Source organism: Adiantum capillus-veneris, chromosome 16 (assembly GCF_014529385.1).
Source record: "Adiantum capillus-veneris isolate H3 chromosome 16, ASM1452938v2, whole genome shotgun sequence".
Taxonomy (NCBI): domain Eukaryota; kingdom Viridiplantae; phylum Streptophyta; class Polypodiopsida; order Polypodiales; family Pteridaceae; genus Adiantum; species Adiantum capillus-veneris.
Genome location: NC_140946.1, coordinates 118,670,761 through 118,697,887, shown reverse-complemented (window position 1 = coordinate 118,697,887; position 27,127 = coordinate 118,670,761). Strand labels below are relative to the sequence as shown.

General features: G+C 42.7%; 1 protein-coding gene across 2 annotated transcripts; it reads right to left on the bottom strand.

Moving 5' to 3' along the window:
- Window positions 1-3,913: 3,913 nt before the first annotated feature.
- LOC147439730 (uncharacterized) lies at window positions 3,914-23,565 on the bottom strand. 2 transcript variants are annotated; one of them, XM_086485528.1, is made up of 5 exons: window positions 21,931-23,565; window positions 21,434-21,831; window positions 6,066-6,360; window positions 4,703-5,291; window positions 3,914-4,426 (listed from the first exon to the last, which is right to left on the bottom strand). In XM_086485528.1, the coding sequence occupies exons 1-4, from the start codon at window positions 23,054-23,056 to the stop codon at window positions 4,747-4,749; spliced, it is 2,364 nt and encodes a 787-aa protein (XP_086341654.1). In that variant the 5' UTR covers window positions 23,057-23,565; the 3' UTR covers window positions 3,914-4,426; window positions 4,703-4,746. The 2 variants fall into 2 exon arrangements, with proteins under 2 accessions (XP_086341654.1, XP_086341655.1); XM_086485529.1 differs by lacking the exon at window positions 3,914-4,426 and adding an exon at window positions 4,492-4,629.
- Window positions 23,566-27,127: the final 3,562 nt, after the last annotated feature.

Genomic DNA, 27,127 nt, shown 5'->3' with positions numbered 1-27,127 from the left:
TAAAGATCTTGTAGAAGTCACTCTTTATTATACTTTTGTTGGATGCCTTATTTATGTATGCAATATGTGACGTTTTTTGTTTACAATCTCACATATTAGCAGCTTTATGCATAGCCTAGAGTATAAGCATTGGCATGCCATTAAAAATAAGTTTTGTTACTTTAGTGGCAATTTACATTTTGGTTTGGTTTATCCCAAGGGGACATCATTGCCACGCAATTTGCATGCCTTTTCGGTCTCAAATTAGGCTTGTTGTTATGATACACTAGTGTTCACAATCGGTTCTTGTTTCATGCTTGACAATTCATGCATATCATGGTGGATAAAAAAGCACTCTTTATGGGTCAATATTCATGGCAATCTATCAATGCCTTTCTCAACATTTTTTGTGGGTGATACTTCCATGCGTCTATTTTAGTTGCTCTCATTTTCTAGTAATTATGTGCATTATTCTGTTTTGGACCTTGTCCTTCATGAAGCACACCCACAATTCCCTTGTGTGATCACACCCATTGAGAAAGTCGTCATTGGACCCCATACATATGATGATACCAACTTTCTTAAAAAGTCACTCCCACGTTAATCACGTTGAAATGCTCAATGTCTCTAATGTTTTACCCTTGTAAAGTAAATGAGAAAATTTCATAGGCATTCCACTCATTAAAATAGGTCAATCTAAAAATTGTATTATGTTCTCGGCTTGTACACATTAAATGAAATGATGGGATTGGGTATAAACAGTGACATATGTAGGGCTATAATGTAATAAACACCTTTCATCTTCACAAGATCAAACTCTTGACTGATTTACTATATGCAGGTAGCCAAACTTTATTTTGTATATGTACAATTGTCAAGACATCCAACTATTAGCATTTACTGAATTTTGTAGGTCAAATATGACTACTTATAAAGGCTACACAAATATGTTCTATCACTCTCCTAGTGCATAGAAAATCATGTTCAATGATTTTTACAATTAGAAACATTCTCACATTCATTTCACCCTCTAGGGTACTTTTACCATTAGTTTATATGGAGGTATACAACAGAGCATAGTTGAGATGGATAGAGCAAAGAGGTATACACAATTGGACAAGAGATAAACATGAAATATGAACTAAACTTGCATTGGATTGACTAGAAAAATGAGCGTAGAAGGTTTCTCCTTATATAGGAGAAATAGGGCATCAAATGGGTAGTACAAGCATGTCATACAATAGCATATGAATCCAACAGTCCAATGCACCTCCTTATTTGCCTCCTAGGAAAGTGGGTCGATCCCTCTTTGTAGGTAATCTTTTGGCTCCACATACACAACATCTACCCTCATCTACAACTAGCATAATGCACATGACTCTCACATAATGCCCTCCAAGTAGACTAGCAGGGATACACCCAAAAAGGCATAAGGCATAGGACAAATCCCCCCCCCCCCCCCCAAAAAAAAAGAGAAAAAACTCTTTAGATTGACTTTAGACTTTGTGTCTCTTGCCTCAAAGTTCGTCTCTAGGACTACCCAAGCGTCATGAGCACTAATGCACCTATCGAGGAAAATTTCATGCAAAGAGGTTATGATAATTCCTACGTCCTACTTAGATTTAGAAGATGATTGAGTGATAATAGAAGAAGATGGTGCTCTAGTTTCTAGTTTTGGCTATTGTGAGATGGTTGCTTTGACTAATGCTCTCAAATTTTCCTTTATAAGGTAACCAAGGAGTTTTGTTTCCCACGTATGAAACTCAATCCCATTTAACTTTTCTATCCCCTTGAATCATGTGAAAGCTTGTCCAAAAGTGTTGATGGTGAATGTCCTAGGAATTTTGAGGCTCTCCTTACTTTGTGTGGGAATCAACAAGTCTAGGAAGGTGTCATCTCATCTCTGCTTCTATAGTGTGAACAACCTCTTAACTATGGCCCACCACTTAGAGAGAGTGTGTGTATCTTCCCTTGCAAAAGAAGGCATGTGTTTCCTTTTCTAGGCTTGTGGGCTCGACACCACTATTTGGCTCTATTGAATAGAAGTTGGCATCTAGGTGTGATTTCGAAATATTTCCATACGTGAAGCATCTCTTCAAAAAACTAATAAATGAGCCTAAATGCATAGATGCAAACACTAATCTTCTCCTAATAATTTCCAATTAAGTTATGGAGGGTAATGATTCATTGGGGTCTCCAAGAAGTTGCCCCCACATAGAAGATTAAGCAAGCACTTAGTAGGAAAGAGATACAATCAGCTAGTATGCTAGACTCAGAGGTAATTGCCCCCTCCAAGTTTTGACACCACTTGTTAGTTAAGGTGGATAAAGAGGTATTCATGTTGATAAGTACACCATTGAACAAGACAAACACAAAAGATGAGCTAAAATTACGCTAGATGCACCAGGAAAATGAGTGTACAAGGTTGCTCCTTATATAGGAGAAATAGGGTAGTAAAGGGCTAGTACAGGTGTATAATAGCTTATGGGTACAATGCACCTCCTCAATCACTCCAAGGAAAGTGGGTCGGCCCTCTTTGTAGGAGACTCCTTTGGCTCCACACACATCTCATCTATACTCATATAGGCATAAAGCACATGACTCTCACGTGATGATATGGCACATAGACTCCCATTAGATTAGCAAGGATACACATCAAAAGACATTAACATTAGCAGTTTACAAAAAAAAGATAGTGATTTTTTTCTCAATTTTAAATAAAATGCTAAGTGATATCTAAAAAAATAGCACATAATTCCTTTTGCAAGCTAAATAACTATAACCTTAAACTTTTGAATAGAATCTCATGTGGAACTATAGTCATGAAAAGTGCTCGTGGAAAAAAATAGTCGAGGTTTCTCTAAAACATGAGCCTTGGTTTCAGAAAAAACATACCAGGTTACATGCAATATTCAATGTTAACTTCACTATACAACTTTTCTCATGTAACTTAGCATTTGTTTATGCTACGTATGTACTCATTCTACCAACTTAATACCTAACGTAATACGATTTGATGATTATCCAAGCTATCTTTGGTAAATTGTGTCAAAGTTGTGCATGTTAAGATTCTCTTTTTTGTTCATGAGAGCTTTAAAGTCGGATCTTTAAACTTTTTTGCTCATATTAGTTGTATATAAATCCTTCATGTGGATGTGGACTTTAAATAGAAATATTGGTTTTGAATGAAATTTACTAATTTTTCAGCTCGATTTACAAGTTGCGTATGACTTTGAAACCTTGAAAATTGCTTAATTTGGTGTTTTTTACCTATAGATCAAATTTGGACCTTAAATTTTGCAATACTCATCATGTTGGCAAGAGAAACTTCAAAAGACCAAAAAAAAAATTCTCAATATTTTCAACAATCAATTTTTTTGTTTATTGAGTGTGGGATAAGACTCGAAATTGTGAAGTTTAATGTGTAGTTGTAAAAAGCATGTTTGTATCCATAAAACTTCAAAACAATGCAAAACATTACATTAGCCTTTTTGCAAGATTAACAAAACACCACAAACGTTTTGCATAAATTAAAACCAAAACTTACTACCAAAATCTTAAATTATTGATTTTTTCTTGAAAAGAATTTGCCCCTAATTTCAAGCTCATCATTAGCCCAAAGTATAAGGATGGCTTGTAAATCTAATTTCTAGCGACACCAAATAAATGTAACAAGTTGGTGAAAAAATAAGATACTAAAAGGACGCTTCAGTATTTGAGGACACTAGTGTCCAAGTATAGAACTACTGGTAAAGCATAGGGCAGACATGATTTTATCAAAGTAGACACAAAAAACCTACAAGAACATTGATGAGAGAAAAATTTGTGTCCTTTTCATTTGGGTTAAGGGTATTTATATATAGTGTGAAGCTGAGCAAGATCCCTCCTTAAAAAAACATTTACAGTGTACCTTTAAGAGAAGTTTATGAGCAAAAAACTAAATTAGATGTATGGAAATACATTGAGTTGTATTGCTTGTGTGCATGTGTTAGTCAAGATGATGATAGTGGCTATTTTCCTTCGCAAAAGCGAGGCATATATTATCCACCTTTTCACCTCAGTTGACACTGAAGAGAGACATTGTATAAATCATTTTTTATGTAGAATTGATGATGGCTCTTTACAATTGCCCATCACATACAGCCCAGCATAGTGAATGTGATGCTATTGTGAAGAATGGTACATGGTCTGTGTGACTTGCCCCCTAGAAATGAGGCCATTGGTGTGAAGTGCACCTCCATCCTTCAGAGTCTGAAAAAATCTGGCTCTTTGCATAAGTGAGATACTATGGTTGAGTATAGTGCAGAATGATATGCATACATACAAGTATTTGCTCTATGGAAGCCTTTAACCAGCTTGAATCTCATAGCTGCCTTAGAGAGAAGATCTCTACCACCCATATTTGCATAGAAAAGCTTCCTTTGCAAGCAGTGTGCGAATTTCCCTCCTACCATGAACCCAAGTCCTCGTAAGAGCGGGCTCAAAAATTGATAGAACACCAAAATTGCAGTAGAAAAAATGGCACAAAAATTAATCGGCATTCGAAAAGAGAATGCATCAAATACATCATCAGTTCCCAAAAAGAATGAGTCCTTGTTCACCATGTAAGATAGTCCTCTCCCTCTCACATACACATGAAATAGTGATGGCCTGTACATCAATGTAGGAAATTGCCTTAAATTCTAATGATGCTTGAAAAAAAAGCTTCTGAGCAATGACTTACCATGGCTGGTTGCCCCTTTCTCATAGGAACGATCAGGTGTGTATTTACAATACAAGCAGGCGAGAATTGAGGCCACCTTTTAGCCCATTCAAATGGTAGCTATCTTTCCTGACAAAGCCTCCTTTCAAGCTGCTATTGGTGAATGGACCTGAGTCACCAAAGTGAGGAGCCTCTGCCAAGCACTCCTCCTGGAGGAGCCAAGGAAACATCTTGTCAACGTCTAAATCCTTGACATGATCATTATGACTAGAGCGGTTATAGTCTTCCTTCCTCCATTCTGCTTCAGCTGATTGTGCTCCTATGGACCAGTCCAGTGAGTTTCTCAAGGTCAATGCCTCAAAACTTGGATCAATCAAACTATTGCTGACGCTTTCACAGAAAAAATCCGATCTTGCAAGCGACTCATAGTCAAGAACCCGTCTTCTGCTGGCTGTCGTGCACCCACTCACTTTAAACTCTTCGCACTTTAAAGGTAACGGACGGTGTCTAGCATCATGTTTCGCATCGGAAAGACCTTGTTGAGCCCTGCTCCCCTCGCCCGCCAAGCCAAGACCTCCTTGATCAATGGTATATCCTTCTGTTCTTCCTCCTACACGGTTTAAGAGTTGCTTGCTTTGACACACCAACAGCAAAAAACACAGCTCAAACGAGACATTAGATAACAGCAGAGTTTCAAAAGCACGAGCAGCACCCAAAATTAGGGTAGCATCATATGACTTCAACAAGGTGGTAAGGTATGTAGTGTTTGGTACGTACTGAGCGTAGTACTAAATGGTTTGAGTTTTAGGTTTTAAACCTAATTTTAGAATAGTTTAAAAGGTTTATATTATATCCATAAGTATCCCTCCATAAATGGTAGAACTACAAACAAGGACTGCCATAAATATAAAATTTGAGGCTTTTAAAGGAATATTCGATATTGTGGACCACTTCAAACATCCAGCAAAAGAAAAATAGAATTGAACAACACATGCAAAGTTTGAATCACCTCTCAAATGTTACGTTATAAATAAAAGATTAACAAACTCCCAAACTTTAGATTACGAAGTGGATGACAGTCAATCATAGATGATATTCTCATCAAAATAACAAGATGATAGTCTCTCTGTATTGAGTTCAATAAGGGTCTACATGCGCCTAAAAGCCCCAAATAAGAGCGCTCACACAAATGGTCGACCAAAAAACCCACTTCAAGCCCAACAATAAAACAAAACAAAACCCAAAAGAAAAAAAACATAGTTGTACAATATGATCCATACGTACGGATCCCCGTATGGTACGCCATAAGGTACAGTTAAGCTAGATACCCTTTCTGCTAGCAAATCATCCTCAAAGAACACCACAAAGTAAGAAATAAATCTACCTCTTTTGGCAGGGAGTGCATTGACCAAATGATGAGCAATGTCTTTCCAGAACTGCAGTTCCTTCTCTTTCATTAAAAGATCCAGTTCTCGAGCCTCAATTTGAGCTTCCAGATGCAGAATCCTTTCCTCCTGCTGTAGCTCTAATACTTCACGAAGCCGCTTATTTAATGTGTTGGGAGAAACCATATGCTGAACATGAACTGTGTCATTTTTGGCAGAGCTATTGGATGTTCCACCTTGGTCAATATTACCCATCATATACTCTTCAGTCCTTGCATGATTATTTACATCACACTGCACAAAACACTCACTCTCTCTCTCTCTCTCTCTCTCTCTCTCTCTCTCTCTCTCTCTCTCTCTCTCTCTCTCTCTCTCTCTCTCTCTCTGTCTGTGGCGAGCTGCAGCAACGTGACTCCACCTGCTTCACAACCCGCCCGGGCCCCGCTCACACAGTGAGACTCCGAACCCTACACAGTGAGCCCGCTTCCCATTCTTCTCTCTGCCGAGCTGCAGCAACGTGACATTAAAGCCTACATGGGGCTTGCTCACACAGTGAAGTGAGCGGCTCTCCGATTTGAAAAACCACAAGCACAGTGCCCCACGGGCTACAGAGAACCGAACTTCTAGGGTTCTAGGGGTTCTACACTGTCCACACAGCACTTAAAGATTCACCTACCGAGCCATGTCTTCCTTCAACACGCCGACCCCTAGCACACGCAAGAGTTTTCTTGCTGTGGCAGCCGCACCCAGGAAGGACCCCGCCGTTCACCAAGAAGCGAGGATCGTAGCCCTCGAGGCTCAGATCCAAGCACTCGTTTCAGAGAATGATGCACTCAAACAACGCCTGAATAAGCTCGAGGATGCGGCAAAGGAGAACGCAACTCTACTTGCAAAGAAACACGAAGTCGAAGCTTCTCTCAATGAGACTGTCAAGGCGGCTCAACAAGAAGCAAATGCGGCAACACATAAGAAGATCGACATCAAAATCCAAGCAGCCTTACAAGAATGCCGGCTACAAGACTCCCTTGCCCTAAAGATCAGAATTGGAGGACTCTCTTCACCCTGGTGCACCGAGGAGGACACCCTCGAAGAAGCCATCACCAAGCTTAATGACACTCTTCAACCAATCAACATCAAGCCCGACACCGTCTCCTGGATCAACGACACGCATAGGCATATACCACTTGGCCAATGTATCCTCACTTTCAAAAACAAAGAAGAACGGACACGGCTGCTACGCGAAACCCACCGTCTCAAAGGGACAAAGCTCTGGATTGCCGAGGAATTGACTACAAACCAACTCAAGCTTAAAGCAAGCGAGCTCAAAAAGGTGCATGACGCACGTAAACAAGGTAAATGGGCAGTCTACCGCGGCGGTAAAGCCATCAACCAGGAGTTCCGAACTCCCAAGCCAGCTCCCCCTCCACCTAACTCCCCTTAGGGTTTTACTCTTGATGTCACGTGACACATCCAACCCTATGTGTGCGTGGACAAGCTACAGCATGATCAAGGTTCAGTCAGCCCAGTCAGTCTAGATTAGAAGTGAACTGGCACTTTTGTGAGTCTATTCGTAGACCGTGCATGCCCAGTCACTTAGTGTAGATGCATATCCTCTGGTTGCACACAGCATGATCATAAGCATTTCCATCAGAATCCTTCAGGGGAATTTTCCAGTTCATTTAGCCTATTTTACCTATTTTTGGCATTTTTCACTTATTAATTTAAGTGACTTTCCAACAAAAGTAGGTAGGGCAATTTTGCTAAGTTTGTATATAAGCAAACTAGAGCTAGCACTATTTGGCAGAAGAGGCAAAAGGAGCCAAGCTCAACAGGAAACTTCTCATCAAGACCTTGGCGGTTTCCCCCACCAAGCAAGAAGAAACAGAACCTCCCTTAGCGTTTTTGACAGAAGCATCACAGCTTGGCGTTTTGCATCATCACACCATCACCAAAACCCCCAGCATACCTAGCGTTTGCATCAACAAGGAATCACCAGCAGAAACCAATTGACCTAGCGTTTTTGTCATCAGCATCTCTAGCGTTTTTGGTCTCAGATCCAACGTTTGCAGATCCCAGCATATGCAGCGGTTTCCATAGCGATTTTCAGCATCAAAAGACCTGCAAGATTAGCCCAAAGAAGTAGCAGATTCAGCCCGGAAAGACCATCAGTTTTTAGCCTTTAGGAACCTCTGTTTTCAGCCCTAAACCTGCAGAATTTCAGCGACAAAGAACCACAAAAACAGCCCCAAAAATCAGCGTTTTTGGACTAGTCGCAGATTTCAGCCCATAGCGTTTTTCGGCAGCAGTAGGAAGATTGCAGATTTCAACCCTTAGGTCGACTTCGTCATCACCGTCGTCATCGTCCACATAGCCTAGACTTGCATCAGTCCCATGCATACCATTTGTACCAGATTGTGCAATCATAAGTAGACCACTCTCGCCGACGAGAGTGGGGCCTTCGGAGGAGGGTTTTACGTCTCTGGTGTTGTATCTCTCTTCTCTCTCTATCTCTCGGTCTCATACACTTGCACACACAGTGTCCACTCACTTTGTTTGTGATCATAGCACTCTCTCATTAAGAACGGAAGGCTCTACCTTCCATAAGAACAGAAGGAACCTTGAGCACAGTTCGGAGCACTCATCTTGAGCAAAGCGCAAACAATCCTTCCGCTGCACCTAACACTTGATCTTATCCTCCTTCTCCCTTGATGGACCCTCAGTCCCTAACTGATATGTATCCAACGCCTTCACTTCAAAAGAACAGATGTAATGTTTTGTTTTGGTCCCATAGGTCATATCTGACCTCCATGGACAATAACTCATCTCTCTCTCTCTCTCTCTCTCTCTCTCTCTCTCTCTCTCTCTCTCTCTCTCTCTCTGTGTGTGTGTGTGTGTGTGTGTGTGTGTGTGTGAGGAAAAACCTCTCCTAAAGCAAGTCCTCAAGAGGTGATATGGAGGAGGGAACGGCCGCTAAGGCAGCTGCTCAATCTCGGGCAAAGCCTGCCAACTGGTACCATCTGAAACCATAGGGCTGAGGAAAGACAAAAGGGAGACAGCAGTCAATGGGGAAGATGATAGAGACGAAAAAATTGGCATCACCAAGAGCTGTACCGAAAGAAGGCATAACAGTGGTTAACAGGGCACGAGAACTGGAGCAGTCAAGGAGACCTCAACCAGTGTAAAGGACAGTCCACCTACTGAACGTGGCTCCTAAAATCCAGAGTTGGGGAAGGAAACTCCAGGAGATAGTAGAGGAAACTCCGAACCCCGCCATAAGACATACAGTAGCTAAAAACACGGTAGAGGAATAAGAACAGGAACCTAGACACACCACAACACTCTTAACACGAAAGAAACCAAAACTCAAAACAATTTAACATACACAAAAAAGGAAACAACCCATTCCTAATAGAAATGTTCCACACATCCAAAAGCAAGCCTGAAGTGACAGAAAGAAAACAGTAACCAAGCTTCATCCACCCACACAGCGAAGCAAGGAAGATCAAACAGAACAGAACAATCAAAATAACAAAACATAAGAACCGCAGAATGACAAAAACCCACAAAAGAAACAAGAATCACCATCAAACGGGACCCCTGAACGCAAGCAGACTGGTTGAAGGAGACAACGGGCAACTTAGTTGGCAACAACTACGGCAGATGCAGCAAGCAAACACCAACAAGACGGTGATCAGATGCAAAACAATATGTAGACGACCTCCAAGATGTTAAAGTCAACAATGCGGAAGCGTAGAGCAATGGGAAAATATTTCATCATTCATCTCTCTCAAGAAGATCGAGTAAACAAACAGACTGGATTTCATTAATTTTGAAATGGCCGAAGCCGATACAATAGGGACAGACTCACCCTTAAGTTTTACATCAAGTACAATGGTTCTGCCCTTCTCTGTGGTCAAAGTCGCTTTTCTCGCCCGATAGTCGACCACAGCATTGTTCTTATAAGATGCAACGGAAGTGAATGTTGAACTTTGCTCAAGATGAGTGCTCCGATTTGTGCTCAAGGTTCCTTTTACTTATGGAACGGAGAGCCTTCCGTGCCTTTAATGAGAGAGTGCAAGTGATCACAAACAAAGTGGATAAGCACTGTGAATGAAGGTGCTGAGACTGAGAGATAGAGAGAGAAGAATACGACACAAGACAAGTTGTCAAACCCTCCTCCAAGGGCCCCTCTCTCGATGGCAAGAGAGGTCTATGCTATTGATTGCACAAATCTGATACAAGGTGCTGATGTTGTGAGTCTAAGTGCTGCTATGTCGAAGTCGACGGTGCGGACAACGATCGCGAAGCTAAGGCTGAAGACTGAATGCTATGAGTCATTCGCCATCGCACCAAGTTGGGGCTGATCTGTGTACTTGATGTCTTGATGGGAAACGTTACTTTAGGGCTGAGAAAAATGCTGCTATAGCCTAGCAAAAACGCTGATGTAGACGGCTGAATCTGCTGCTAATCGGGGCTGAAATTGTTGGACCGATGGAGCTGAAAAACGCTGGCCAATGGGTGGAAAACGCTGTTGATGCAGGCTGTCCAAAACGCTGGATTTCTGCAAGGAAAAATGCTGATCTGAGAGGCTTCAAACGCTGATTTGCTGGGCTTCACAAACGCTGAAATGCTGCCTTGAAAAACGTTGGCTTTTATCTGTTGGAAAAACGCCGGGCCTTCAAGGTTCTTGAGAGAGAGAGAGAGAGAGAGAGAGAGAGAGAGAGAGAGAGAGATGCCTGCTGCAAGTCACTTGCTCTTCTTCTGCCACATTGCATTAGTGCTAGGATTTCTTTTATATTTGCTTAGTTCATTTGCCCTACCCAGTTCCCAGCAAAAGTCACTTAAAAATAATAAGTGAAAAATGGCTAAAATAGGTTTTATGCACTGGAAAATGGTCCTGATGGATTCTGATGGTAATGTTCATAATCATGTTATGTGCAACCAGAGGATATGCATCTACTTTAAGTGCATGGGCATGCACGCTCTGCAAACAGACCCACAAAAGTGCCAGAACACTTCCTAAGCTAGGATAATTGAACCCTTGTCATGAAGTAGCTTGTCCACATGCACATAGGGTTAGATGTGCACGTGACATCCCCTCCTTTTTAAAGTGAGGTATTGGTACCGAGCTGCATGGCTTCCTTGTAGTCTGCCAACAACTCTAGGTAATCTTTGAAAGCTCTTCGTCGACCCACACTGCTTCGTGGGTTCCTCGATCTTTAAACTTCAAAAATTATGGTCTCACTTGCTTCTTTGAACCATGTCGAAACCGATGCAACAACACTTGCTCTGGCTCCATGAATTCTGCTTCATCGATGATCTCCGGTTCTTCTTCTTCCGAAATGTCCTTTGGAGGCGTTCCCTGAAACACTTTCAACGAAGAAACATGAAAAACGTTGTGCATTGACCATGAGTTAGGCAATTGCAATTTCATTGAAACCTCATTTATCTTTTTAATGACAGGAAATGGACCATACATTCGAAAAGACAACTTGGGACACTTCTTTTCAACTTGCTTAAGACGTTGCTTCATGATTCTTAAATACACCCAATCCCCTTCCTTAATCGAAACATCCTAACGATACTTATTAGCCTGCCGTGAATAAGATTCCTAAGCCTTGCTTAGCCGAAGCTTTACACTCTCAGAAATCCCATCCAATGACTGACTTTCAGCATTGGCATCAGGCATTTGAATGACCGAGCGAGTCAAAAGTGACTAGAACGGACAGCCAAAAGCTGCCTCATACGGAGTTCGACCAATGGTAGAGGAAAAACAGTCATTCAAAATAGCATAAACCAATGGGAGCTAGAGCTCCCGATGAGACTACTGATCATGCACATATGATTTTAAAACATCAAAAGCCTATTTGAAACAATTTTGGCAAACCATAGAGAGGGTACCAATGCTTTATGAATAACCGTGCCACATCTTGTGCAGTGACTGTGGCCTTACAAGGAATCAACATACAAAACTTGCTAAAACGATCAACAATTGTCAAACATTGAGTGTTCTTTGAATGCAAACTAGGTGGAAGGTTAGTCACAAAATCCATGGAAATACCTTGAAAAGGTCCATCGGGAATAGGCAACGCAAGCAAGAGGCCTTGCTGCTTACTCTGAGGCGCTTTTACCTAACGAAACACATCCTTTCGCATTTTAAGCCAATTAAAGAATCTTTCTATTTTTTCTAAAGTGGTGTTCATTCCCTTGTGTCCACCCGAGAGAGAATCGTGTGCATCATGCAATATGGCTGGCCTGAGAGAGGGCAACACACATAGATATTGACGAAAATACAACAAACCATCACGAATGAGATAGTTGCTTGGCCCTTGGGAAGCAAGAGCCTGCAACCATTGCTTACCAAACTCAAAATCCGCATATTGGTTCTTCATGTTGTCGAAAGACACACCTTGTATAGAAACTGTGGATCTTGACTCAAGAGCCAAAATCTGTCCTTTGCGACTCAATGCATCTGCAACAGGGTTAGCTTTTCCAGGCACATACTCAATCAAACCTCCAAATTACTCAAAATATTGTGACCACCACCGTGCTTGGCGATCACTCCAATGTGCACTAGGCATAGACTGGAGCCACTTGAGGGCTTGGTGATCTGTGCGAACTGTGAACTCTCTACCATAAAGAAAATGCTTCCAATGCTTAAGAGAGTGAATGACAGACAAAAGATAAACTGAATAGTTCTTTTCTGCACTATTGAGCTTCCGACTAAGGAAAGCTACGGGACGACCATGCTGCTAAAGCACAGCGTCTATGGCAACATTGCTCGCATCCGTCCATATCTCAAAGGGGTCATCCCAAGAGGCAAGGATAAGGCACGGTGCTTCAGTCACCGCAACCTTGAGAGCTGCGAAAGCCTCAATTGCTTCGGGCAAGTCTACGCGCTGATGGCGAGTCTTTACCCCTTTCAAAAGATCAGTAGGTACGGCAATGCGTGAAATTCTCTATGTGCGAACTATATGCTTGACATAAACCAAGAAAAGAACGCACATCATATGCAGTCTTGGGCAAATCCCAATACATACCTATTCCACCTTCGCAAGGTCTAGCTTGACGCCTTATGCAGAAATGGTATAACCCAGATAAGTAACTTTAGTGAGAAAAAACTCACATTTCTTAGCTGCAATGTACGACTGACACTCATCCAAACGCATCAATACCCTTCCCACATCCCTTTCATGTTGTTCCCATGATGCAGAAAAAATGAGAATATTATCTAGAAAGATGAACACATACACCAACCATATAGCCAAAGCGGCCTACCATGAGACGGTTAAATGTACCCACGACACTTGTCAATCCAAAAGGCATAACCACATACTCTCATTGCCCTCGCTCTGTGCGAAAAACGGTCTAGAAAATGTCGCCTTCTAATACCCTTACCTAATGGTATCCACTTTTGAGATCGACCTTACTGAAAACCTTTGCCCCATTGAGCCGATCAAGGATATACTCAATGCAAGGCATCGGAAACTTGTTCTTGACGGTCATCTTGTTCAATGCCCTATAAACAATATACAAACGAGACGAGCCATCCTTCTTGTGGACAAACAAAATAGGAGCAGCAAAAGGACTTACACTAGGACGTATGAATCCTCTAGCCACCAACTCCGTGAGTTGCCGCTCTAACTCTTCCTCCTGTGTCTTGTTCAAACGGTAGGGAGCCTTACTGACAAGCTGTGCCCCCTCCGTAAGTTCAATGCGATGGTCCTCCGGCCGCTCGGGTGGGAGACGGGGTGCAAGATCATCTTGCAAAAAGAGATGCTTAAACTTGGTAAACAAAGTTGAATACCTGTCTAGAGCCTGAATGCTCTAGGTAATTGGAGCAGCATAGATGAATGCCGCTTGTGCTCCTGGTCGTAATTCACGCTTTACCTGCACATGAGAAATGAGAGGCAAAGAATGCAAACTCTCCACAGCACGAATGATCATGGGAGAATCACTCTTGGCATTTAATGTGAGAGTGTTGTCCTCCCAATCAATAAAAGGGTTATGCTCACGAAACCATCTAATGCCCAAAAGAATATCACATCCTGAGAGAGGAGACACGACAAACTTTCTACAGAAAGCAGCTTGTTGAACTGTAAACAACACATCAAGGCACTCTTGCGCGATGAGCGAAGCTATACATCTCACGAGGAGATGTCGGACTAACCTCTAGGCGGGCTCTCTCTACAAGAGAAGCACTAATCACATCATGCATACTGCCTGGATCAAACAATATGACAAAACACTGACCCTTTACATGACCATAACACTTCATGAGAGACTCATCAATGTATGTGTCAGAGACATGAGAAGATTCAGTTTGGTTCATTAAAGTGTAGTTCTCTCTGTGCCTCACGCTCTGCCTGTCTTTCTTCGACCACTAAGCGCGCTTGCTCACGCTCACGCTCCATGGCTTCCTATCGTGCTGCTTTTCTTTCTTTTCGTTCGTCGGCCGCCAAGTGTGCTTTGGGATCCAAGGTCTCCTGTCTGTTTTGGCATTCATGCTCGTTGGCTTTTTGTCGATCTGCTTTTCTTTCTTTTCGTTCCTCGGCCGCAAAGCGGGCTTCGCGCTCCACAGCAACCCAATTCGCTTCTTGTTGTGCCATCACAACGCAGTTCAATTCTTGTCGTTGCGCCATCATGTCCATCATCGACTTAACCAAAGCCTCCATAGGACTTGGTGTAATCCGTGGCGTAGATGGGGAAGGAGGAGGGTCAGAAAACCTCCTTGGTGGTGAGATTCTACTTCGCTACTTTCATGCCCATCACCTCCATGCGAAGTATCCATTCCGCTTCGGGTGATGACCATACACTGAAGTCGTGGGTTCTTAAGTTCACGAGGAACTTGGCTTCTTGTGGGTCTTGGTTATTGAGTTCTTGAGGGTCTTGAGGTTCTTGAGGGTCTTGAGATTCTTCTTTAGCTTGCAATCTGGGTTAGAGAAGGATCTTCTCTTCACCCGAGTTCTGCTCTTTTCCACAAGCGCACCCCTTGGCGGCCTTGTGCTCACACCAAGGTTGCTTTTTCCCACCTCACGTCGATTGGCCGGCCGCTAAGTGCACGGTCCGCTCTCAATGAGTAAAAAGAGGCACAAGGGGAGGCCGGACAAGACCTTTCTTGGGTTTCCTGTCACTCTTCAAAAACATGATTAGGAATCGACACGCCCAAGAGTACTTGGGTCACATGCGACCGCAACAACCAAAAAAAATTATGTGGTTCTTGTGGTTCTTTCCTTGAGTGATACAGAACACTGCCAAAGCTCTGATACCAATGTAAGATGCACGGAAGTGACTGTTGAACTTTGCTCAAGATGAGTGCTCCGAACTGTGCTCAAGGTTCCTTTTACTTACGTTAGGGAGAGCCTTCCGTGCCTTTAATGAGAGAGTGCAAGTGACCACAAACAAAGTGGATAAACACTGTGAATGAAGGTGCTGAGATTGAGAGATAGAGAGAGAAGAATACGACACCAGACAAGTTGTCAAACCCTCCTCCAAGGGCCCCTCTCTCGATGGCGAGAGAGGTCTATGCTATTGATTGCACAAATCTGATACAAGGTGCTGATGCTGTGAGTCTAAGTACTACTATGTCGAAGTCGACGGTGCGGACGGCGATGGCGAAGCGAAGGCTGAAGACCATAGTGACATAAAAACCCGTTTTCAGCCCTCTGAAACTCCAAAATGGCGAAACGGCTGAAACATTTCGACGAAACATGCGAAACAAGTTGATTTTTTTTTTTTTGCCCCCTTTTGACTAGTTAACCTCACGCCACCCGTTCAGAGATTTTTTAAGCCATGCACAAAGGACGCCTCAAAAAATCGATAGATTTTTTGACCCTCACGCACATCGAATAATCTCTCTCTCTCTCTCTCTCTCTCTCTCTCTCTCTCTCTCTCTCTCTCTCTCTCTCTCTCTCTCTCTGAGCCTTACACATCATCATGGCCCCCTCGTCTTTGTTCACTCGTGACTCAAGTCTCACATCTAGATTTTGTATTTCATGTCTTTACATGTCAATTTGTATGTGTATTCAATGTATAATTACCGACTTACCTTGTTCACTCGTGACTCAAGTCTCACATCTAGATTTTGGTATTTCATGTCTTTACATGTGAATTTGTATGTGTATTCAATGTATATTATACGAACATACATATAAAACAAAACCTGTGTTTCGTTTTCTTTGAGCTCCGAAACAGAACGTTTCAGAAACCTCGAAACCCCGAAACCCCGAAACGTTTCATGTCACATTACTGAAGACTGAATGCTATGAGTCGTTCCCCGTCGCACCAAGTTGGGGCTGATCTGTGTACTTGATGTCTTGATGGGAAACGCCATAGCTTGGCAAAAACGCTGATGTAGACGGCTAAATCTGTTGCTAATCGGGGCTGAAACTATTGGACCGATGGGGGCTGAAAAACACTGGCTAATGGGCTGAAAAACGTTGTTGATGCAGGCTGTCCAAAACGTTGGATTGCTGCATGGAAAAACGCTGATCTGAGAGGCTTCAAACGCTGATCTGCTGGGCTTCACAAACGCTGAAATGCTGCCTTGAAAAATGCTGGCTAATGGGCTGAAAAACGCTGGCTTTTATCTGCTGGAAAAACGCCAGGCCTTCAAGGTTCTTTCTTGGAGAGAGAGAGAGAGAGAGAGAGAGATGTTGCAAGTCACTTGCCTGTGCACTTCTTCCTCTTCTGCCAGATTGCACTAGCGCTAGGTTTTCTTTTATATTTGCTTAGTTCATTTGCCCTACCCAGTTCACAACAAAAGTCACTTAAAAATAATAAGTGAAAAATGGCTAAAATAGGGAAAATAGGTTTTATGCACTGGAAAATGCTCCTGATGGATTCTGATGGTAATGTTGATGATCATGCTGTGTGCAACCAGAGGATATGCATCTACTTTAAGTGCCTGGGCATGCACGCTTTGCCAACAGACTCACAAAAGTGCCAGAACACTTCCTAAGCTAGGCTAACTGAACCCTTGTCATGAAGTAGCTTGTCCACATGCATATAGGGTTAGATGTGCACGTGACAGTTCTTATGGTACCAGGGAATTCCCAAGAGGACATCACAACCTTCCAAAGGCATTATGTAGAAGTCCTCGTGCCTCAAATACCCCTAACAATGCAACTGAAGTTTGCCAATGACAAGTGTAACGGCTACGTCCTTGCCAGGTGCCGCTAGAACTACCTCTACTAGTGGTCCCATCCGATCGGGTGTGATCTCGAGCCGGGCCGCCAATTCACGTGAAATAAAGTTAGCCTTGGGTCCTCCATCAAAGAAAATCAGGGCTTCTTGGTCTTTCACTTTGCCCCAAGCTCGGCAAAGTTCTGTACTCTCATCAATCGTACTTGGGTCAGTACCCATGCAATCTAGAACCAGTCCTGCTTTCATCTTGCCTTTTCGTCCACGTTCCTCAGCTGCTCTCAAACCTTCAGGCCTATCTTCATCCTTGTCGTTCTATTCTTTCGGTGCCTTTTTAGGGCACTTCACGGAGATATGCCCACTTTCTCCGCATCCAAAGCACTTCCTCTCTTTGATGTAAAGAGCTCTCTGTGAAAGAGTAAGCTTGGATCGTGCATCCCTTTCTTTCTTTTCTGGGTTACTCTTCTTCTTTCTACTTTCATTGTTCGAAGTCTGTTCATTCCTTTGTGTCATGATTTTATAAGTGTGGTAGGTCAAACTGCCCGAGTGAATGGCAAAACCCCATTTCGCATGACTCATCAATTCCTGAATGGAATCTGACTTTTGCTCTAAGCAGTGATCTCGGATCTCTGTAGGAAGACCCAGGGTAAACCGCTCAATCTATTCTTTGAACGAGATCTTCTTAAATGAAGAGGCTGGTAGAAAAGAGCTCCAAAATCTCTCACAATATGCGTCTAAAGTATCCTTCTTGGTCATCCAAAGATGGTTCCAAGCAATTCGTATGTCGCGTTCGTACTCTCGAGTCAGCCAAGAAGAAATAAAAAGCCTTTTAAATTTCAGCCATTTAACTGGCACTTTCCTGTTCAATAGAAGCATGGACCACCAAGTTTGAGCATTTCCCTTGAAGTAGGAAGTTTCTCTGGCGGCAATGGTAGTCCCAAGATAGCAATCGCACCGAATCTCCAAGGTCATCTGCTCGTAAAGAGACATCTACTGAGAGATGTCGAGAAATTTCAAGTTATGATCTGCTAGGGTTTCCATGGCAAGCATTTCAAAATACCCCACTCTGCCAAAAGTTGCACTCTGAAGGAAGATGTCAGAAACCATATAGCTTCAAGCAAATTTTTTTATTTATTTTTTTTATGAAAGCTTGCCAAGTACTTGGAGTGTGTTGCTTGGTAGCTGTAGACATCAACATCTGCATGGCACTGCTTTTGAGAAAAACAGTGACTTGAAACAAATCTGGATCCTTCTCTTGCAAGTGATCTTAATTGGCTTATGCCCTGTAAGACATGAGCGGTGAAGACAGGAGCGCGCCCGATGCGCGATGAAGTAAGGGTGAGAGTGGCTAATAAGTCCGGGTTGGAGGGCGAAGATACCTCAAATAAAATTCCAAAAGCTCTGTCTACTCTTTTGTAGGACCGGTATGCTTTCAGAAAAAGCACACGCCTGATGCTCTGATACCACTGTCACAAGACGGGCACCACGTGCCAATAGAAAAGAACAGATTGATCAGACTTTTAGCGCTTCAATAACAACTGAACTGAAAGAGAGAGACGACACGCGACACGGAGTGGCGGAATTCCACCCCAGAGAGTATTGGCCCCAAACCTTGGCGCCCCTGTTGGTATTTCTTTATATTGCATCAACACAGTACAAGCCGGTACTCCAGACTTTGCACCTTCTCGAAGAAGCATGCCAGAGAATGAGCCCTAACCTCATATTTAAAGGCCCTAGGCCCCAAAAAGCAGTTTACAGTGAAAGCCTTCACACTCAAAAGCATCTAGTGCAAAAGCAATGCCAAAAAGCTGCCAGCGTAAATTACGAAAATCAGTACAGCTTGCCACGTCATCAGCCTGCCACGTCATCATGTCAGTGCAATTTTCGGAATTCTGCCACGTCATCGGTTTCTCTGTGTGTGTGTGTGTGCAGGTCCTGCTTTATTTTAATCCTTTGTCACTTGCGGCCCCATCGGACGGGGTCCCCATAAGTCGGAAGGACTTCTTTCGTTACTTGTTCTTCTTAGGGTTTAGGCCCCTCGGCCGACATCTGCAAGTTGGCTCCATTCTTTAGGGTTTTGACACGTCAGCAATTTGTGACAACGTAGCTGGCCCCCAGACACTCACACACGCTGCCCGGATATTGCGCCGACACACTGGCTGACACATGGCAGGCTGTACGGATTGCCGAAAAATACGTTGATGACGTGGCAGTCCGTATGCTGTACGAAATTGCGCAAATTACACTGGCTATTTTTTAGAAGCTTTTGGATGGAAGATTTTTAAGGAATTGCTTTTGGGGCATTAAGCTTTTGAGTTGAAAGATTGTAAGGTGCAGCGGAGGTGAATGTTGAACTTTGCTCAAGATGAGTGCTCCGAACTATGCTCAAGGGTTCCTTTTACTTACGGAAGGGAGAGCCTTCCATTCCTTAGTGAGAGATGTGCAAGTGATCACAAACAAAGTAGATAAACACTGTGTTGGGTTAAAGGCCTAAATAGCCCCGTTTTGTACATTTTTATACTCTCTATCTCTCAGTCTCATACACTTGCACGCACAGTGTCCATTCACTTTGTTTATGATCATTGCACTCTCATTAAGAACGGAAGGCTCTCCCTTCCATAAGAACAAAAAGGAACCTTGAGCACATTATGGAGCACTCATCTTGAGAAAAGAACAACATTCATTCCGCTGCACCTTACATCCTCTCTGGCCTCTAGGATGGCAGGCGTAATCGGCTCCGCTGTATACAAATGCTCATAATAGTCTGAAGCCAGAGCGAGCACTACATCCGGGTCTATATGTAGAGTATCTTGGGTATCCCGCAATGCCCGTAAGGATGTCCCAAGCGGCCGCTCTTGAAAATGTGCGAAAAAGTCTTTGTTCATCCTATCAGCTTTTGAAATCCAAGAGGATATTGAAGCATGATAGGTGAAGTCATACTTTTCCACCTGAAGCTGAGTGAGTGTCTCTCTAGTGTCTGTCTCTCTATCTCCCAAGAATGCATTGCCTGGATAATCCTCAAGCAAACGCCGTATACAAGCAAGTCTATCATGGAGCTGCCGCTCACGTCGAAATAAATCTCTACGTCTTTCGCCTGCAACATGTCTACAGACATCAGATGATGCAGCAACGCAGAAAGCAAGCTATTGAGCAGGACCATATGCAGTAGGAACATCTACATACCAAATCAACTGTAGTGAGTGGGTCAGCAAAGTTTCCTGCAATACAGTATCGAGAATACGCGCTCCCCTGTGAGGCCCTGACGATGTCAGGAACTGCAAAAGCAATGAGACACGAGCATGATCAGACAAAACTGTGGCTGGCCGAGGTAATCGTGCCTCCCAGTGAAGCAACCCATGTCCCAACATAAAATCGATCCAAGCGCTCAAGCCAAGTAAAGTTTAAGGACTGGGAGGTGCGGCCAAAGGAAGAAACATGTCACTGCAGAAAATGCAAACAATAATCGATTCCATGCATCACGCTCCTCTCTCTCTCTCTCTCTCTCTCTCTCTCTCTCTCTCTCTCTCTCTCTCTCTCTCTCTCTCTCTCTAAAAAAAAAACATCTGCTATTTATTAAACATCTTTGAGCGCATGTTTCCCAACACAAAAGCATACAAAATCAAAGGGGGTAGTTCAAACATCAATTTACAACCAAAAACAAGACTGATTCTTGTTTCTCTCTCGTCCTCCACCCAAAGTTGGATGTACAAATGTCCTATAGGTCACCTTTGGCCTCTACATTACATTTTTATTTATTTCTTTCTCTTAATGAAGAGAAGGTCATCTTCTAACATGGATTGTCCTTGTGCAAATATGCATGGGGGAAAAGGAGGGAAAGAACTGAACCTCATAGCATGAACCAGATCCTTTTGACAAACTATACTTGAAAGAAATGATCATTGGACAATTGAGCCCACTAATTTTCAGCCCACCAAGTATACTATCAGATGGAAGAATAAAATTATCATCTTTCTCCCAAGATACATCAAAATTCAGTAACCTCAAACCAATTGCCAAAATTATGAAAGGAATGTCAAATGCACACAACTACCCTTCTGCACATTAGCTGGTTTCCCATCGTTTACGGCCTATTGAATATTTTCATTCAGCTGCTTAGTAGACCATTCTCAAGCTCTGTAAAACTTAAGCCCCGTTTCAAAGGTAAAATACAAAATTTGATGATACTTAATACGATAATCCGGCTTCATCACATTTACAGTCAGACCTCATCAGAACCTCCTGGACTAACTTGGAGTTCAGCTTCAAGGTTATGTTGCATGACTGCAAGCTCTGCTTCCAGTGCTGCTTCAAGCTCAGCCATATTTCTGCTTTTTGACATAGGTTCATCAGCAACATCAGCTTTACAACCTTCCAGCTTAGAAGCCTCCACATTATTCACTGGTTCTCTGTGATTATATCTTTCAACAGTTGAAAAGCATCCGAGAAGAGGACTTGATCTGCTCGGAGCCTGCTGTTGTAGGTCTCTCACCAGAGATTCTGTTCTCTCTAAAAGAAGATTTAACTTCTTCAACTCGTTCCAGTTTGCAAAAAGTATGTAAGCAACTCCAATCCCGACTCCGAGGTTAAAAGCTCGATATACGTCAGTTCCTCCACTGATAAGACCTGCAACATTGCAGTTCAGAAAGCTTCACCTATGCTTTGCCAGTTCCAATTTGACCTGGAATGTGGTATACACATAAGAATCAGGTAACGAATTGTTACCTGCTAACCCTCCACACGGGCGTAGATTGAGAGATGCCTTTCTTGCATTATTCCTGGTCATCCTGTGCCTCTCATGAGTTGCAGACCTCAATCTCTTCTTCTTGTGTGTTTCAGATCTCAGATCCTCCTGCTGCTGCCCTTTGCTTCTAATCTTTTCGAGTGGCGGCAAGCTTACGCCATTAAACTTTATGGCTTCACTCTTCATGTCAAGATTGGGCTTCCAATGAAAGCCAATATTACCAGATCCTCTATACCGAAAGGATGGCTCTACCATGTTGACTTCATCATCACTGTTGGCTCTGGACACAGAAATACCAGTCATTTCTGCTTGTAAAGATAAGTCGCCAGAAGGAACAGACTCCACACATCTATCAGCAGATAGCTCACCATCCGTGCAGTCAAGAGACAGCATAGAAATACAACTCTCACTTGACAACTTCCTCACAAGAGATTTTTTGCCCCTGGCGATCAACCCTAAAGAGGGAGGTAAATACTTTGTCGAGCCAAACGTGAAGGAGCTAAGACAAATGGCACCTTCAACTTCACGCTCACTTTCCTCACTGTCATCAAGATCACTCACTATTCCATCAGCAAAATCTTTTGCAGCATAACTTGGGTTTGTGTTGACGGGTGCGATTCTTGTATACAGAAGTGGGCTTACATGTGCCGCTGCTGTATGGAATGCCTGCATTTCAACAGACTCTAAAGGAAAAGGTTTAAGTTTATCAGAATGATCGTAAGAAAGCTTGGTTCCCAGGGGTTCATTGGTAAAATCTTCATCATGGAGAACAAATGCAAGCGTCCTGTGTTCACGATATTTTGGGTTGGTGGATATCGTGCTTTGCAATGAAATGTTTCGACTTGCATTCGGATTATTTGAAGTCTTCTTCTGCAGGCGCCTGACAGCGGGCAGGCCTCCCTGGAGTGATCGAGATGGAAGTGAACACATGAGCTTCTTCTGAGCTTTTGTATCAAAGTCCTGAAGACACCTACCCTCTGTTGTGGCTTCGGCTCTTTTTGCCAGTCCTAAGGAATGAATTGATTTGGCGCTTCTACTGTACAAATCAACAACGTTGCCCTCCAATGTGTCTAGTTTGCTGCAAAGGCCGCAACGGGGGCATGCCATAGTCCTCCACTACTGAAGCTTGTGAGATGAGATACACAGCTCTCTTTGCAAAAACAGAGAAGAATGTGTGTCGTTGAGCCATAAATGGCCTTGACTTGGTGACAAGGTTTGCATGCAGATAATTTGCTTGAAATGGGGTGTGCGTGTGTGTGTGAGAGAGAGAGAGAGAGATTATCTGCAAACGTTCATTTGCGGGAAAACAACTTGATTGCCGAGGAGGGAAATTCATGAACGAGGTCGGACAATTGAGACGAAAAGTGGAAGTTACAGGAAATCTGGAAATGACTGCGATCGCCATAGCCAAACCACGGGTAATTTGACAACGCAAGGGAAGCAGACAAAACTGGGTGAAGCAAAGACTTTGTGGGCGCTTACTCTCTAAACATGGCGGATGCCAAAGAAGAACCATTTCCCCACCACTTTCTCTTCACTTCATCACATTCATTCAGCCTTTGACTGCTTTCTGGATAGAGCGTTGTCTAATCCATGATGATGTTTGGCCTAACTTAGTGAGGCCCTGTCACACAAAGCGTGTCCAAACTAATATGGTACCCCTCATTCATCCGCAAAAAAGGTGGGCTAAGGGCGTGATTGTCGAGCCACTTAAGGCCTCTCTCTCTCTCTCTCTCTCTCTCTCTCTCTCTCTCTCATGGCAGTATGGCATCGCAACAAATCCCTATGGACGAGCGTAGGGCGACTTGAAAAGATGATGATCATAAGAGACACATCAGAGCCTTGAACGAGGCCTAAGGAGAGTATAGAGTTTGTATGGATTCCCTACCCCACAAGTGTAATGCGCAAGAACACTTCGTAGAGAGGGATAAGGAGCAGTGGCAACCTTGTACAAACATGAGCTCTAGGGGAGGATACAAATCTTGGCATATGACCCAGAGACCTCCTTTCTATGATCAGATTAGAGCTACATGAGGGGAGCTTCATATGCATTGTTCTCTGCTACTGCATCCCTTGAGGGTTGAAATTTGCGACGTTGGCCGAGGAGGTAGAGTGACGAGACCCAGTGGAGAGGAGGGGGAGGAGGGTGACACCCTCTCACTTTATATGTGCCTATTATGGAATATACTAGCCTCGTAGAGGTCTTCCTCATGAGAGACTTCAACGGGCAGGCATAGAGCAAATAGTGTGGGACTTACGACTTTGAGGAGTCCGCAACATTACACCCCTTGATGAGACTCATTATCTATAATGGGATTGCTTATTGGCCAATTCGAGAAGTCTCACATTTATCCCAACATCAATCTCATAGGGAGGTAGCATAGTGGACTATGTTCTCAAATCCAGGGAGGCAGCACATTTTACCACATCACTCACTATTCCATCCACGCCTACTAGTGTTGGTTGTACTTAAATCTTGCTCTCCCTTGACAACACACCACCCTATATCCACCCCACACTCCACCATATAGTTCTTGCACGATTTGTTCACTACCCATCTCTCTTCCATTTTGCACACATCAACGCTTAGCATCATTCCACACCATATACGCCCAGACAACATTGTACATGCTATGGAGCTATGCCCCAGAAGAGATGATGGCACAAGCTGAGATTACTAAGAGTGAGAGGCCTTTAGACAAATGAGGACCCTCAACCGTCGAAAAAGCGGGAGTTCAAGGAGGCCAAGGAGGTAGAGGTGTACCACTTACTCATGAGCGGCGATACAGCCATGGCATGTTGCCAACTACACATGGTTCAAGGAGGCCCATGAGCTAGAGTTGCGCCTCCTACTCATGAGCAGTGATTCAGCCATGATGGTGGAGAGGCTATTTGCCACATGCAACATGGTCGTTCCTTAGATCTCACATGCATCCAAATTGAGCACCCCATATACATCGGAGGCACCCTCACCACATTCATTGCCTTGCTCTTCAACAAAGCACTAGTAGAGGGATTATAAGCAAAGTGGATTAGGCATGCGATTGTGTCTATCTACAAGTCCAGGGATGCTCTTGCCCGAAGAATTTGATAGACTAAGGTGGATAGGGCAATGAAGCATTCACAATTAAGAGTACATTATTACACATGAGAGATAATGAAAGACAAAACTAGAATCTTTAACAAGCTTGTGACCAAGATTATGAAGATTTATTTGCAAAATTCTTATTGTGGCAAGAGGTTAAAGAAGTTGTTGTTCATCACGACCAACATTAGGGAATGCAAATCAATAAAGCTTCGCAGAATGCCAAGGAAGATTCCATACAAGATACAAGTATTCGCCATGAAGTTTCTCAAAGAAATTGGAGAATATTGGGCTTTGAAGAAAACAGAGGAACCGAAAGGGAAGCAAGAGTGTCCCATTGTGTTCTCTAAATACTACCAGCATATGGTGGTTTGCAAGAAAGTCATGGAATGCTAGATACTAAGGGGATGAATTTACAATCGCAAAGGGACACTTTCAACCAATTGTTATAGCAGACCGCCTAGCATCACAAACTTGATTGCTAACAACACTCACATGCATTAAATCGAGTAAAATTGTCCCACATGTAAGAGGATCTCAAGTTCAAAAGAGCAGATTCCATGATGATTGTTGATAGTGATGGCACTGTTATCATTACCATAAAACTTAACCAACTTGTTTTTGAGTTGTAGTGGTCGGAGACATGAGTTTCTCCTAACAAGAAAGAGTTGTGTCGAAAGTGTGCTTGGGCAAGAAAAGTTACTAAAGCAACCAAAGCATCTCCTTGATGAACCACAAGTATGGCTCTAAAGCACAATTTATATCTCTAAATATCATTGCTATGTAGAACTATCTATCTACATTGACACTATATGTACCTGTAAATAAATTATGTGTAGATTAAAACATAAAGGTGATTGACATATATGGTTGTAATTTAAAGAAAAAATTTCATTGGTTTTATGAATACATATATGCTAGCCAATACTAGGGATGTCAAGTACCTATAGGCTACTTGGTTGATAGTTAAATGTACACGTACAAGGTTCTTTTGGCCCTAGGCACCCACTGCCCATATAAGCAGTTAGGTAGGTATAAGCACAATGTTTGAGGTACCTTATAGATTTTTTTTCAAGTAAAGTGCTTTTAAAGTGGTTCTCCAATTCTCGAGATAGAGGATTGAATGTCTAAAGTTCTCATGTGGGCAAAGCTTTTTATGAGATTCACGGAGAGGAATGCAAATGTCAAAATTTTGGTACAAAGTGAGAAACCTTGGAAGCCAATTTTTGTCCAAAAATCAAAGTATCGATATGCACATTGTTGCATTTCCCATGTTGAAATGGTTTTTTGAAGGATGCGCCGAATTTTATGCAACAATGTAGACATGAGGTACATGGTGTAGGTTGTGAATGTATGTGTCCACTATGCATGACTGAAATAGCTTCTCCCACATGCACAAGTACTTTCACATTTCCATAAGTACTTTAGATTGTGCCTAAATAAGTTGTGTAAACTATTTATGGATGGCCATAGGTGCTTTGTAGGTTAAAGGTACTTTCTTAGGCACTTTTACAACTCCATAGGTACTTTGAAAACAACCCTTCAGAATCTATCCAAATTGCTTTTGTAGGGCCACTGCTCTTTCCTTAGTATTACAAGTGTCTGCATAAGTATTGTCTCTACCCTTACAAGGTTTTTTAAAGTACATTTGTAGGGCCATAGGTCTTTTCTAAGTATCATATCTACTTGTACAATCCTAACCTTGAGAAGTTTTATGAACTTTTATAGGTATTCTTAAAGTTCCAAAAGCACTTTTCATTCTCTTCTCTTTCTTGTAGAGGGATCTAGACTAACTTTTCAAGGCCATAGGTCTCTTTTAGGTTGTTATAGGTACTTCCATGAAGTACCTTAAGATGAAAATTTGCAGCTCCATAGGTACTTTGTAAGGTACCATAGGATATTGTTCAAAGTGCCTTTGTAGTGCAATAGGTATTTTGTAGACCATAGGTATTATCATAAGTTTTGTTGAAGTGGCACACCTTAAACAATTGTCTAAAGTACCTTATCAACCATAGGCTCTTTTCTCAATGCATAGCTTAGGTGGAATGATCTCTTAGGATGTGTAGTACTAAAGTATCTTTGTATTCCATATG

Coding starts and splice junctions, on each gene's coding strand:
- LOC147439730 (XM_086485528.1), bottom strand. CDS start 23,056: ATGGCATGCCCCCGTTGCGGCCTTTGCAGCAAACTAGACACATTGGAG. Junction 6,361..21,433: donor GTCCAGGAGGTTCTGATGAG/GTCTGACTGTAA, acceptor TGTTTTGTGCAG/TGTGATGTAAATAATCATGC. Junction 5,292..6,065: donor TGCACTCCCTGCCAAAAGAG/GTAGATTTATTT, acceptor TAAACCGTGTAG/GAGGAAGAACAGAAGGATAT.